The sequence below is a fragment of the Nicotiana attenuata genome, chromosome 3 (assembly GCF_001879085.1).
Source record: "Nicotiana attenuata strain UT chromosome 3, NIATTr2, whole genome shotgun sequence".
Lineage (NCBI taxonomy): Eukaryota > Viridiplantae > Streptophyta > Magnoliopsida > Solanales > Solanaceae > Nicotiana > Nicotiana attenuata.
Genome location: NC_031991.1, coordinates 20,968,807 through 20,981,299, shown reverse-complemented (window position 1 = coordinate 20,981,299; position 12,493 = coordinate 20,968,807). Strand labels below are relative to the sequence as shown.

General features: G+C 47.9%; 1 protein-coding gene across 1 annotated transcript; it reads left to right on the top strand.

The window, feature by feature from the left end:
• On the top strand, positions 9,943 to 10,362 carry LOC109224539 (RNA-directed DNA polymerase homolog; the record flags this gene model as incomplete). The annotated part of the gene is made up of 1 exon (XM_019389105.1): positions 9,943 to 10,362. A coding segment is annotated over exon 1 (420 nt), but the record flags the coding sequence as incomplete, so codon positions are not given.

The following is a 12,493-nucleotide window of genomic DNA, read 5'->3' as shown; positions in this document are numbered from 1 at the left end:
CTCATTAAAAGCCTCCCCGAGAAAACCCAATTGGGACAAAAGCCGGGTGAGGGAAAAAGAGTACGACTTGGGTGGCGTCGTTCGTTTTTCAGAAGTGAAAGTATTTGAGATGAGCGACATTCCAGTTGTTTTGTAGTAGTTTTCCCTCCATTGTTTCTAGTTAGAATGCCCCTTTGCTTGCTGCCGCTGTGATTTTATATGGTCCGTCCTAGTTGGTTCCCAGTTTTCCTTCTTTTGGATCTTTGGATGCTTGTGTTTTGGCCTTGAGGACGTAGTCCCCGACTTTGAGTGGTCTTACATTGGCCTTTTTGTTGTAGTACTTTGGGCTACCATTCTTACATGATCCATATCTCTCCGTTCTTCCACTTCGTCTAGGTCTTGTATTCCGTTTTCGTCATTTTTTGGTCCACTATCATTAGAGTATCTCAGGCTGGGTTCTCCTACCTCAACAGGTATGACGGCGTCAGTTCCGTAGACTAACGAATATGGCGTTTCTCCTGTGCTTGTTTTTGGCATGGTGCAGTAGGCCCATAATACTTCTGGTAGCATCTCCGGCCATAGCCCTTTGGCGTCTTCAAGTTTTTTCTTTAGTATATTTAATATTGTTTTGTTGGAGGATTCTGCCTAACCGTTGCTAGCAGGATGGTATGGCGTGGAGAGTATCCGCTTGATGCGCCATTTTTCAAAGAACTCGGTCATCTTTTTTCCGATGAACTGAGGCCCATTGTCGCAACTGATTTCTTGGGGATGCCGAAGCGGCATATGATGTTTTTCCATATGAATGTGATGACTTCTTGTTCGCGTATTTGGGCGAATGCACCTGCTTCTACCCATTTGGAAAAGTAGTCATTTAAAACTAAAAGGTAGCGTGTCTTACCTCGACCTGTTGGTACGGGTCCGATGATGTCCATTCCCCATTTGATGAACGGCCATGGTGAAGTGACGGAGTGCAGGAGTTCGCCCGCTTGGTGTATCATTGGTGCGTACTTTTGGCATTGCTCACATTTCTTGACGTAATTTGCTACTTCTTTTTCATAGTGGGCTAGTAGTATCCTGCCCGAATGAGGCATCTGACGAGGGCTTGGTTGCCTGTATGGGCACCGCAGTGGCCCTCGTGTACTTCTTCGAGCACTCGCCTTGTTTGATTTGGTCCAAGGCATTTGGCCAAAGGGTAGCCGAACGTCCTTTTGTAAAGGTAGTGATTTAAGAGGTTGTACTTGGCCGCCTGTATTCGAACCTTTTTGGCTTCTTTTTTGTCTTGCGAAAGTGTTCCCTCCTGCAAATATGTTATGATGCGGTTGTGCTAGTCCTAAGTTAAATTAATAGAATGTACCTCGACTTGGTCTATTGATAAGTGGAGGAGGGTGACCACGTTTTCCTTGGTGATACTTTTGGTTGCTGCCACTAGTTTGGCGAGACCGTCTGCTTCGATGTTTTGCGCCCGGGGTATCTGGTCGAGTCGGCATTCATCGAATTCTGGTAGTAGCTTATGGATTTCCATCTGGTATTTTTTGTAGAGTCTGCTCCTTTATTTGAAAAGTCCCAGTAACTTGGTTTAGAACGAGTTGAGAGTCGCAGTGGAGGATGACCCCTCGTGCACCATATTTGAGGGCTAATTTCAGTCCTGCAATTACGGCCTCATACTCGGCCTCATTGTTTGTCATTTCAGGACACTGTATGGATTGGCAAATTACTTCGCCTGTTGGGACTTTTAGTACTAGTCCCAATCCAGATCCTGACGTATTAGATGCGCCGTCGGTGTAGAGGACCTAGAGGTCGGGTTGCCCAGGGGAGGTGCGAAGCGCTTCTTGCTCGATCTCGGGCAGTGTTTCTGCGGTGAAGTCGGCGACGAAATCGGCGAGTACTTGCGACTTTATCGCAGTTCTCGGTTCATATGTTATATCATGCTCGCTCAATTCTATGGCCTATTTGGCCAATCTACCCGAAAATTCGGGTTTGTGCAGGATTCTCCTGAGGGGAAAAGTCGTTACCACCTTTATGGGGTGACATTGGAATATGGTCTAAGCTTCCGTGAAGCTATGACCAACGCTAGAGCCAATTTTTCGAGGTGGGGGTACCTCGTTTCGGCATCAATTAGGGTTTTGCTGACATAGTAAATCGAAGATTGCGTACCTTTGTTTTCGCGGACCAAAACTGCGCTTACCGCGACTTCGGAGACGGCTAGGTAGACAAGGAGGCATTCGCCTGGATCTACCTTGGCGAGTAATGGCGGCGAGGACAAGTATGTTTTCAGTTTTCTTAGGGCGTCGACACATTCTGAATTCCACTGGAGCCCGTTGTCTTTCTTTAGCACATTAAAAAATTTATGGCATCTATCCGATGACCGTGAGATGAACCATGAAAGGGCAGATATCCGACCACTCAATTTTTGTACCTGCTTTTTGCTGGTTAACATTTCGGGTATTCCTTCGATGGCCTTGATCTGGTCTGGATTGACCTTGATGACTTTTTGTGATACCAGGAAACCGAGAAATTTTCCCGAGGTTACGCCGAAGGCCCATTTTTGGGGGCTTAATTTCATGCCGTACCGCCTCAAAATGTCGAAGGCTTCTTTCAAGTGATCGATGTGGTCCTCTTTCCTTTTCGATTTAACCAGCATGCCATCGATGTAGACTTCCATTGTTTTACCAAGTTGATCTTTGAACATCTTGGTGACTAACCTTTGGTATGTTGCCCCCGCATTTTTCAGTCCGAACGGCATAACTCTGTAACAGTACGTTCCTTGGTGAGTGATGAAAGTAGTTTTCTCTTGGTCCTCTTCCTCCATGAGGATTTGGTTGTAACCCGAGTAGGCATCCAAGAAGCTTAGCAACTCGTGTCCTGCTGTTGCGTCGACGAGTTGGTCGATGTGTGGCAATGGGAATGAGTCTTTTGGGCACGCCTTGTTTAGGTCCGTGAAATCAACACACATCCGCCACTTCCCGTTTTTCTTTTTCACCATGACCACATTGGCGACCCACTGGGGATATTTTGACTCCCGGACGGAACCATTCGCGAGCAGCTTATCAACTTCTTCATTGACGGCCTCGTTGATTGCGACATTGAACTTCCTCCTTATTTGCCGCACAGGTGGATAGAGGGGGTCAACATTCAGTTTGTGTGTGGCGATGTCTTTCGGGATGCCTGGCATATCTGAATGGGAGAAGGCAAACAAATCGGCACTGTCAGTTAAGAATTTATGGAACTTACCTGGTTCTGAGAGATTGTGCCCTATGTAAGCCTTTTTTGTGTTGTCCTTGTCGTCTAGCTGGACGGGATCAAGATCTTCTATGGTTGACTCAGAGGCTTCCATGATGCCGGGATCCTTGATTACGTCTGTCCGTACGTCGAGTTTGGTTCCCGACATCGCTGATTGCTATGCTTCCGCGCTCGCTCCTTTTAGTTGTTGGGTGTGTGCGCAATCCTAGGCGATGCGATAGCATTCTTGTGCGGTGCGTTGTTCGCCCCGAATGCTGAATACCCCCCATGGAGTAGGAAACTTGATTACTTGATAGAGACTTGATGGGACTGCTCGTATGGCGTGTATCTATGAGCGCCCTATGATAGCGTTGTAGGCTGTATCTTGGTCCATGACATGGAATGTTGTTTCCAGGGTGACTCCTCCGGCTAGAATAGGTAGCACTATCTCTCTAGTTGTTCGCTCGACTGCATTGTTAAAACCCGTTAGTGTTATGCAACGCGGTATTATCTTATTTTCGAGTCTTATCTGCACGATGACTCGAGGATGCATAATACACGCGCCACTTCCGTCATCCACCATTATTCTTATTACATCAGTATCTGTAATACGTAAGGTGATAACAAGAGCATCGCAGTGAGGGAAAGACAAACTGTCGGTATCTGACTTATCGAAGATGATACTACCTTTGAGGTCATCATACCGTTCATGAGTGATCGACCGTTTGAGTTTGTGTGTAGTGGTGAACTTTACATAGTTGACTGCTGTGTCGTCGCCTGCGCCGATGATCATCTGTATGGTGCGAGTGGGAGAGGGCGGTTTTGGAGGTCCCTGGGGTTGTTCGCGCCCGCGGGCAAAGTTAGCTCGTCCTCGATCGCTCAGCAGTTCTTTCAGGTGTCCCTGATTCAGCATTCTCACTACTTCCTGCCACAGACCTATGCAATCCTCGGTTTTATGACCCCTTTCCCGGTGGAATTCGCAAAGAACGTTCGACTTCCAGGTGCTCGGGTCGGACTTCATCTTTTGTGGCCATTGTACCTTTGGGCCGAGCTTCTCTAGTGCGTACACTATTTCTGAAGGAGAAACACAAAAATTGTGAGCAGATAAGAGTGGAGGCATACCTCTTTCATTTCGGTGTGGCGCTGTATGTCGAGGGGGGAGGCATCTGTATGCCGCGGAGGAGGTGGAATGGACGTCCTCATGTAGGGTTGATGTCTCTCGGTCGAGGCGGGGTCCCAACTGATCTCTTCGACCGTCATTGCGACGATCTTTCCTTGCTTCAGCTTGAACTGACGTCAGCCGTTGGATTGGGCCATTGAGGTCGTCCTCGTCGGCCCTTACCTTGGCGTAATAGGTGCTGTGGATTTCTTCCCAAGTGGTGGGAGGATATTTCATGAGCCTGCTTAATAACTTTCTGGTTGCTCTCGACCCATTCAACAAGCTCATTCTCACCCTGTTAAACCGGGCCAGGAATGTGACGACCCAAAGGGTCATCACCTATTTTCTCATTCATACTGTGCTTCCGAGGCCTCGAAAACCTCATTTTAGTTGCCTCGATTTGCATGCGCAGTCCGGGCGCGTAGCCTGAAAGCTTAAATATGAATTCTATGTGAAAAATAATGAATTTTGGTATTAATATGATTAAAGTTGACTTCCCGGAGGGTCCGTAGAAAAATATGGGACTTGGGCATATGCCCGGAGTCGAATTCCGAGGTCTAGAGCCCGAGTAATGAATTTTTCTGTGAAATTGTTTTTCTGAAATTATTAAGGAAATTGAAAATGAAATTTGATTAAAAGACTGTGGTATCAAGCTCGTATTTTGGTTCCGACGCCCGGTACAAGTCGTATATATGGTTTAAGCGCTTTCTGTAAAGTTTGGTTGAAAACGGACGTCGTTTGACGTGTTTCGGACTTAAAACCATAAATTTGAAAGTTTATGAAGTTTGAAGAAAAACTAGTGATTTTGAGGTTTGATTCATTGATTTTGATGCTATTTTGGCGATTTGATCGCACGGTGAAGTTCGTAGGATGTTGTCGAGTTAGTGCATGTGTTTGGTTAGGAGACCCGAGGGCTCGGGAGTATTTAGGAGGTATTCCGGGAAGTTTTAGAACTTAGAAAAAGTTGCAGAAATTCTGCAATAGGTGCCCATGCATTTCCTTCTTCGCGTTCGCGCCCTCTCTCCCGCGTTCGCAATGCCTTTGATTCTCCTCCTTCGCGTTCGCGTAACTGTACTCGCGTTCGCGTAAGTCTACGGTCCCCCTTCAGCGCGTTCGCGTAAGGCCTCACGCATTCGCGTAGGCCAAACTTTGGACCCCAGAATTTTTCCTCTTCGCGTTCGCACTTCTTCACTCGCGGACGCGATGGTTGTCAATTTATACCCATCACGAACGCGAACCTACTTTCGCGAACGCGTAGGGTAATTTCACCCAGCGATTTTTAAGTCATAAAAACAGAATAGTGTCGGGTTTTATTCGAAAAATACACGAACCCTTTCTTCTCCAAAGCTTCTAGGCGATTGTTAGGGCATTTCTTCATCAAAGCTTCTTGGGTAAGTATTGTTTAACTTGTCTCCTTCATTTTCCATCATCATTTATCAAATTCGTAAGCTCAAATCATGTAATCTAGGGTTGAAATTGGGGAAAATGGGTAGAGTTAGGGCTTTTCAATTTTCTTTGATTTAGACCTCGTTTTGGGGTCGAATTTGAAAACAAATTATATATCCGGGCTCGTGGGGGAATGGGTGATATGAATTTGGTCCGAACCTCGTGTTTTGACCAAGCGGGCCGGGGTCGATTTTTAGGAATTTTGGGAAGAAAGCTTGAAAACTATATTTAGGCATTGGGTTTGATTTGTTTAGCTTATATTAATGTTGTAAAGTCGTTATTTCATAGATTTAATTGAGTTGGAGCCGAATTCGAGAGGGAAGGCGGTCGTTGTGGATTGATTTAGCTGTGGAAGTTGAGGTAAGTGTTCGGTCTAACCTTAGCTTGAGGGATTAGGAGTCGAGTCATATTTGCTATGTGTTTCTTGTTGGGTACGACGTATAGGCATGGTGACGAGTATCTATACGTTGGTGTCGAGCATGACCGTGAGTCTTAATTTGATAATTGTGTGTTCTTGAACAATGTTATGATTGAAATAGTGAGAAAATCCGTGGTATTGAGCAAAGGCTTAGTTATTTTCGTGGAACTGCTCGAGGGATGATAATAATGATAGTAGTGATAATTATAAGTTGAAATGAGATTGGTTATAGCTGATTCTCCCTTGCCGGGACGTTTTTACTTGTGCCGTTTGGTTCCCTTGCCGGGATAGTGTAATTTATGGTTAGTCCCTTGCCGGGATTGTTGTTGTGATCACTGTAAGATGTACTTTTGGAACGGGTTGCACGCCGCAATAGATATTATATTGGATCGGGTTGTACGCCGCAATGGATATTGTATCGGGTCGGGTTGCGCGCCGCAACATGTGTTATATTGGATCGGGTTGCACGCCGCAACAATTGAAATATGAACATGGATCGGGTTCCGCGCCGCAACAGTAGTAATTTTACGTGGTTTGGATACAATACAGTTCCTTCTTATTTACTTGGTTTTTGTTAAGTTAAATTGTTCCCCCGAAGCATGTACCCCCTCCCTTTTACTGCTTATTGCCTGTTTACTTTTCCGCCATATACTATATTGAACTGCACAGGTTGGTTTGGTAGTCCTGCCTGTCTAGCCTCGTCACTACTTCGCCGGGGTTAGGCCAGGCACTTACCAGCACATGGGGTTGGTTGTGCTGATGCTACACTTCTGTGCTCTTTTGCACAGTCACGGTACCGGAGCAGCTTTTGGACCACAGCAGTAGGATATTGATCGGAAGCTGACTTCAGTCCAGGGACTTTTATGGTATCCTAGCTGACGTTCGCAGGCCGGAGTCCCTTCTTTGTTATAGTTTGTTTTCCTTGTACCGAGACAAACATTGATGTATTTCTATTCAGACTTGTTTTTAGCACTCTTTAGTAGTTCGTGAGATAGCGACGCCGGTCTTGGTTAGAGAAATGTTAAACTTTCGCATTTTGGGTTTTTCAGTTATCTGTGTTTTAAGGACTTCCGCTTTAATTTAAATGACTCGTTATATTTATATTGTTCTTGTTGGGATGTTATCAGAAAATGTTTAAATACTTGGCTTGCCTAGCTCCGATAGTAGGCGCCATCACGACCCCCGATGGTGGAAAATTCGGGTCGTGACAAGTTGGTATCAGAGCTCTACGTTACATAGGTCTCGCTACTCACGGACAAACTTGGTAGAGTCTGAGGGATCGGTACGGAGACGTTTGTATTTATCCCCCAGAGGCTACGGAGTTAGGATAAAACTTCACTTTTGTTCTTTCTTGTCGTGCGATTCTGTTTCTCAAATACTGATTGTCTTTCTACTCTGTTCTTTTGAGATGGCGAGAACACGTGCTTCCTCTTCTACCGCGCAGCAGCCCAAGCCCCCAGCAGGAGCTCCTGCGAGGGGCAGAGGCCGAGGCCGTGCCGGAGGCCGAGGTAGGGGTAGAGCTCAGCCCCGGGCAGCAGTCCCAGAGGTGGAGCCTCATATTGACTATGATGAGGAGGTTCCAGCCCCAGCAGCTCCGGTGGGCCCAGCTCAGGTCCCAGGAGGGGTCATGGTCACCCCAGATCTTCAGGACGCTTTAGTCAGATTGGCAGGCTTTATGGAGAGCGTCACTAGAGCGGGTTTGCTTCCAGTAGTACCAGCCACTTCTCAGGCGGGAGGAGGAGTTCAGACTCCTGCTACACGTACTCCGGAGCTGGTAGCTCCCTAGGCTCATGTCCCAGTGGTTCAGCCAGCTGTGACAGCCCAGCCAGGTATTGCAGTCCAGGCCGGCGATGGAGCGGCTATGTCTTTGGATGCTTTGTGGAGACTTGATCGGTTCTCCAAGCTCTTCACCACCACATTCAGCGGTGCTTCATTAGAGGTTCCACAGGATTTCTTATTCAGCTGCCATGAGATCCTTAGGACTATGGGTATTGTGGAGACCAATGGGGTCGACTTCGCCACCTTTCGGCTTGCAGGATCCGCCAAGACTTGGTGGAGGGACTATTGTTTATCCAGACCAGCAGGGTCGCCAGCATTGACATGGGATCAGTTCGCAGAGTTGTTTTTGGAGAAGTTTCTCCCAGTCACTCAGCGGGAGGCACTTCGCAGGCAGTTCGAGCGCCTCTAGCAGGGCTCCATGACAGTCACCCAGTATGAGATGCGGTTCATTGATTTGGCACGCCATGCTATTGTTATACTCCCCACAGAGCGAGAGAGGGTGCGGAGGTTTATTGATGGATTGATTCAGCCGATCTGTCTCCAAATGGATATGGGAGCTGGTAGTGAGATTTCTTTTCAGGAGGCGGCCAATGCGGCCCGTAGAGTGGAGACGGCTCTTGCACGAGGAGGTGGTCAGGTGTTGGATAAGAGGCCTCGTCATTCTGGTAGGTTCAGTGGTACCTCGTCTGGAGGTAGGGATTCTTATGGTAGAGGCCATTCACCAAGACCCTTTCAGTCAGCACTCCAGGTTTCTCATGGTACTCCAGGCGGTGGTGGTTCTCAGCAGCATTATTCTGATCAGCAGGCCATCAGTGCACCGCCACTTTAGAGTTTCCGGGGAGGACATGCAGGTCGTCAGGGCCAGCAGTCTCAGCAGCCGAGGGCTTGTTATGGTTGTGGTGACCCGAGTCACATTGTCAGATTTTGCCCTCGAGCCTCGAGTAGTTCTCAACAGCAAGGTCCTCGCCCCATGATCCAGGCACCAGGTGACCCACAGCTTGCCCAGCCAGCTAGAGGCGGGGGTAGGGATCATAGAGGTGGAGGTAGAGACCATAGAGGTGGAGCTCGGACAGGCAGAGGTAGGGGTCGGCCAGTAGCACATCATCTCAGAGACATGGTTCAGGGAGGTGGGGCCCAGCCCGGGTGTTATGCTTTGCCAGCCAGGCCGGAGGCTGAGTCTTCAGATGCTGTTATTACAGATACTATTCTGGTCTGTGATAGGGATGCTTCACTGCTATTTGACCCTGGGTCTACGTATTCATATGTGTCGTCTTATTTTGTACCCTACCTGGCTATGCCTAGTGATGCTTTGGGTATCCCTGTTTATGTATCTACACCGGTGGGTGATTCTATAGAGGTCGACCGAGTTCATCGTTCCTGTGTGGTAGTGTTTGAGGGTCTTGAGACCCGTGTTGATTTATTGCTTTTAGACATGGTGGATTTCGACGTTATATTAGGGATGGATTGGTTGTCCCCGTATCATGCTATCTTGGATTGTCATGCCAAGACCGTGACCTTGGCTTTGCCAGATTTTCCCCGATTGAAGTGGAGAGGGACCCCAGGACATGCCACCCGCAGTGTTATTTCATATGTGAAGGCTCGACGTATGGTCGAGAAAGGGTGTCTAGCTTATCTGGCGTATGTTCGCGATTCCAGCACAGAGGTTCCTTCTATTGACTCTGTTCCTATTGTTCGGGAGTTCCCCGAGGTTTTCCCTTCAGACCTGCCGGGTATGCCGCCCGACAGGGATATTGATTTCTGTATTGAACTGGCCCCAGGCACGCAGCCCATTTCTATTCCGCCATATCTCATGGCCCCGCCAGAGTTGAAAGAGTTAAAGGACCAGTTGCAAGACTTGCTAGAGAAGGGTTTTATCAGGCCTAGTGTTTCTCCATGGGGTGCGCCAGTGTTATTTGTGAAGAAAAAAGATGGATCAATGAGGATGTGCATTGATTACCGGCAATTGAACAAGGTGACGATAAAGAACAAATATCCACTGCCGAGGATTGATGATTTGTTTGACCAGCTTCAGGGTGCAAAGGTGTTTCCAAAGATAGACTTGAGATCTGACTACCATCAGTTGAGGATTAGGGCGTCTGATGTCCCTAAGACAGCATTCCGCACTCGATACGGGCATTATGAGTTTTTGGTCATGTCATTTGGGTTGACCAATGCCCCAGCCGCATTTATGGAGTTGATGAACCGAGTGTTCAGACCTTACTTGGACTTGTTCGTGATAGTCTTTATTGATGATATCCTGGTGTACTCCCGCAGCCAGGAGGAGCACGAGCAGCACCTCAGAGTGGTTCTTCAGACTCTGAAGGATAGTCAGTTGTATGCTAAGTTCTCGAAGTGCGAGTTCTGGTTGAGTTCGGTTGCATTTTTAGGTCATGTTGTATCACTAGAGGGTATTCAGGTGGACCCGAAGAAGATTGAGGCAGTCAAGGACTGGCCTCGACCAGCATTAGCTACTGAGATTCGGAGTTTCTTGGGGTTAGCAGGTTATTACCGCCGGCTCGTGGAGGGATTTTCATCCATAGCAGCCCCGATGACCAGATTGACCCAGAAGGGTGCCCAGTTCGGATGGTCAGACGAGTGTGAGGCGAGCTTTCAGAAGCTCAAGACAGCTCTGACTACGACACCGATATTGGTTTTGCCCACAGGCTCAGGGCCTTATACAGTTTATTGTGATGCTTCCCGTATTGGGCTTGGTGCGGTATTGATGCAGGATGGCAGAGTCATTGCTTATGCTTCGAGGCAATTGAAGATCCACGAGAAGAATTATCCGGTCCATGATCTAGAGTTGGTAGCCATTGTTCATGCTTTGAAGATTTGGAGGCATTACTTATATGATGTGACGTGTGAGGTGTACACTGATCACAAGAGTCTGCAATACTTGTTCAAGCAGAAGGAGTTGAACTTGAGGCAGCGGAGGTGGTTGGAGCTATTGAAGGATTATGATGTTACTATTTTGTACCACCCGGGGAGAGCCAATGTGGTGGCCGATGCATTGAGTAGGAAGTCCGCCAGCATGGGTAGTCTTGCTTATATTCCGGTCAGCCAGAGACCGCTTGCTTTGGATATTCAGGCCTTGGCCAATCGGTTTGTGAGGTTGGACATTTCTGAGCCTAGCAGAGTGTTAGCTTGCACGGTTGCTCGTTCTTCATTGTTGGAGCGTATCCGTGATCGACAGTTTGATGATCCCCATTTGTGTGTCCTGAGAGACACGGTGCAGCGTGGAGGTGCCACGAAGGTGACCTTAGATGATGATGGTGTTTTGAGGTTGCAGGGGCGAGTTTGTGTGCCCAATGTCGATGGGATTCGAGAGTTGATCTTAGCGGAGGCCCATAGTTCTCGGTATTCTATTCACCCGGCCACCGCAAAGATGTACCAGGACTTGCGGCAGCATTATTGGTGGCGTAGGATGAAGAAAGATATCGTTGCGTATGTGGCTCGGTGTTTGAACTGTCAGCAGGTCAAGTATGAGCATCAGAGGCCTGGTGGTTTGTTTCAGAGAATTGATCTTCCCGAGTGGAAGTGGGAGAGGATTACCATGGATTTCATTACTGGACTTCCGATGGCTTGAAAGAAGTTTGATGCTATTTGAGTCATTGTTGATAGGCTGACCAAGTCAGCGCATTTTGTTCCTGTTGCAGCCACCTATTCATCCGAGAGGTTAGCTGAGATATACATTAGAGAGATTGTTCGCCTTCATGGGGTGCCGGTATCTATCATTTCGGACCGGGGTACGCAGTTTACCTCACGTTTCTGGAGAGCAGTTCAGCGAGAGTTGGCCACCCAGGTTGAGTTGAGCACAGCATTCCATCCTCAGACAGACGGACAGTCCGAGCGGACTATTCAGATATTGGAGGATATGCTCCGAGCTCGTGTTATTGACTTTGGAGGTTCATGGGATCAGTTCTTGCCCTTAGCAGAGTTTGCCTACAACAACAGCTACCAGTCCAGCATTCAGATGGCTCCATATGAGGCATTGTATGGCAGGCAATGTCGGTCCCCTGTGGGATGGTTTGAGCCGGGAGAGGCTTGGTTGTTGGGTACAGATTTAATTCAGTAGGCCTTGGATAAGGTCAAGATCATTCAGGATAGGCTTCGGTCGGCTCAGTCCAGGCAGAAGAGTTATGCAGATTGTAAGGTTCGAGATGTAGCTTTCATGGTTGGTGAGCGGGTCTTGCTCCGAGTGTTGCCCATGAAGGGCGTGATGAGATTTAGGAAGAAGGGAAAGCTTAGCCCTAGATTCATTGGCCCATTTGAGATCCTCGATCGTATGGGAGAGGTGGCTTACAGACTTGCCTTGCCGCCCAGCTTGTCAGCCGTGCATCCAGTGTTTTATGTGTCTATGCTTCGGAGGTATCACAGCGATCCAGCCCACGTGTTAGATTTCAGCACTGTCCAATTGGACAAGGACTTGTCTTACGAGGAGGAGCCGGTAGCTATTCTGGACCGGCAGGTTCGTCAGTTGAGATCCAAGAGTT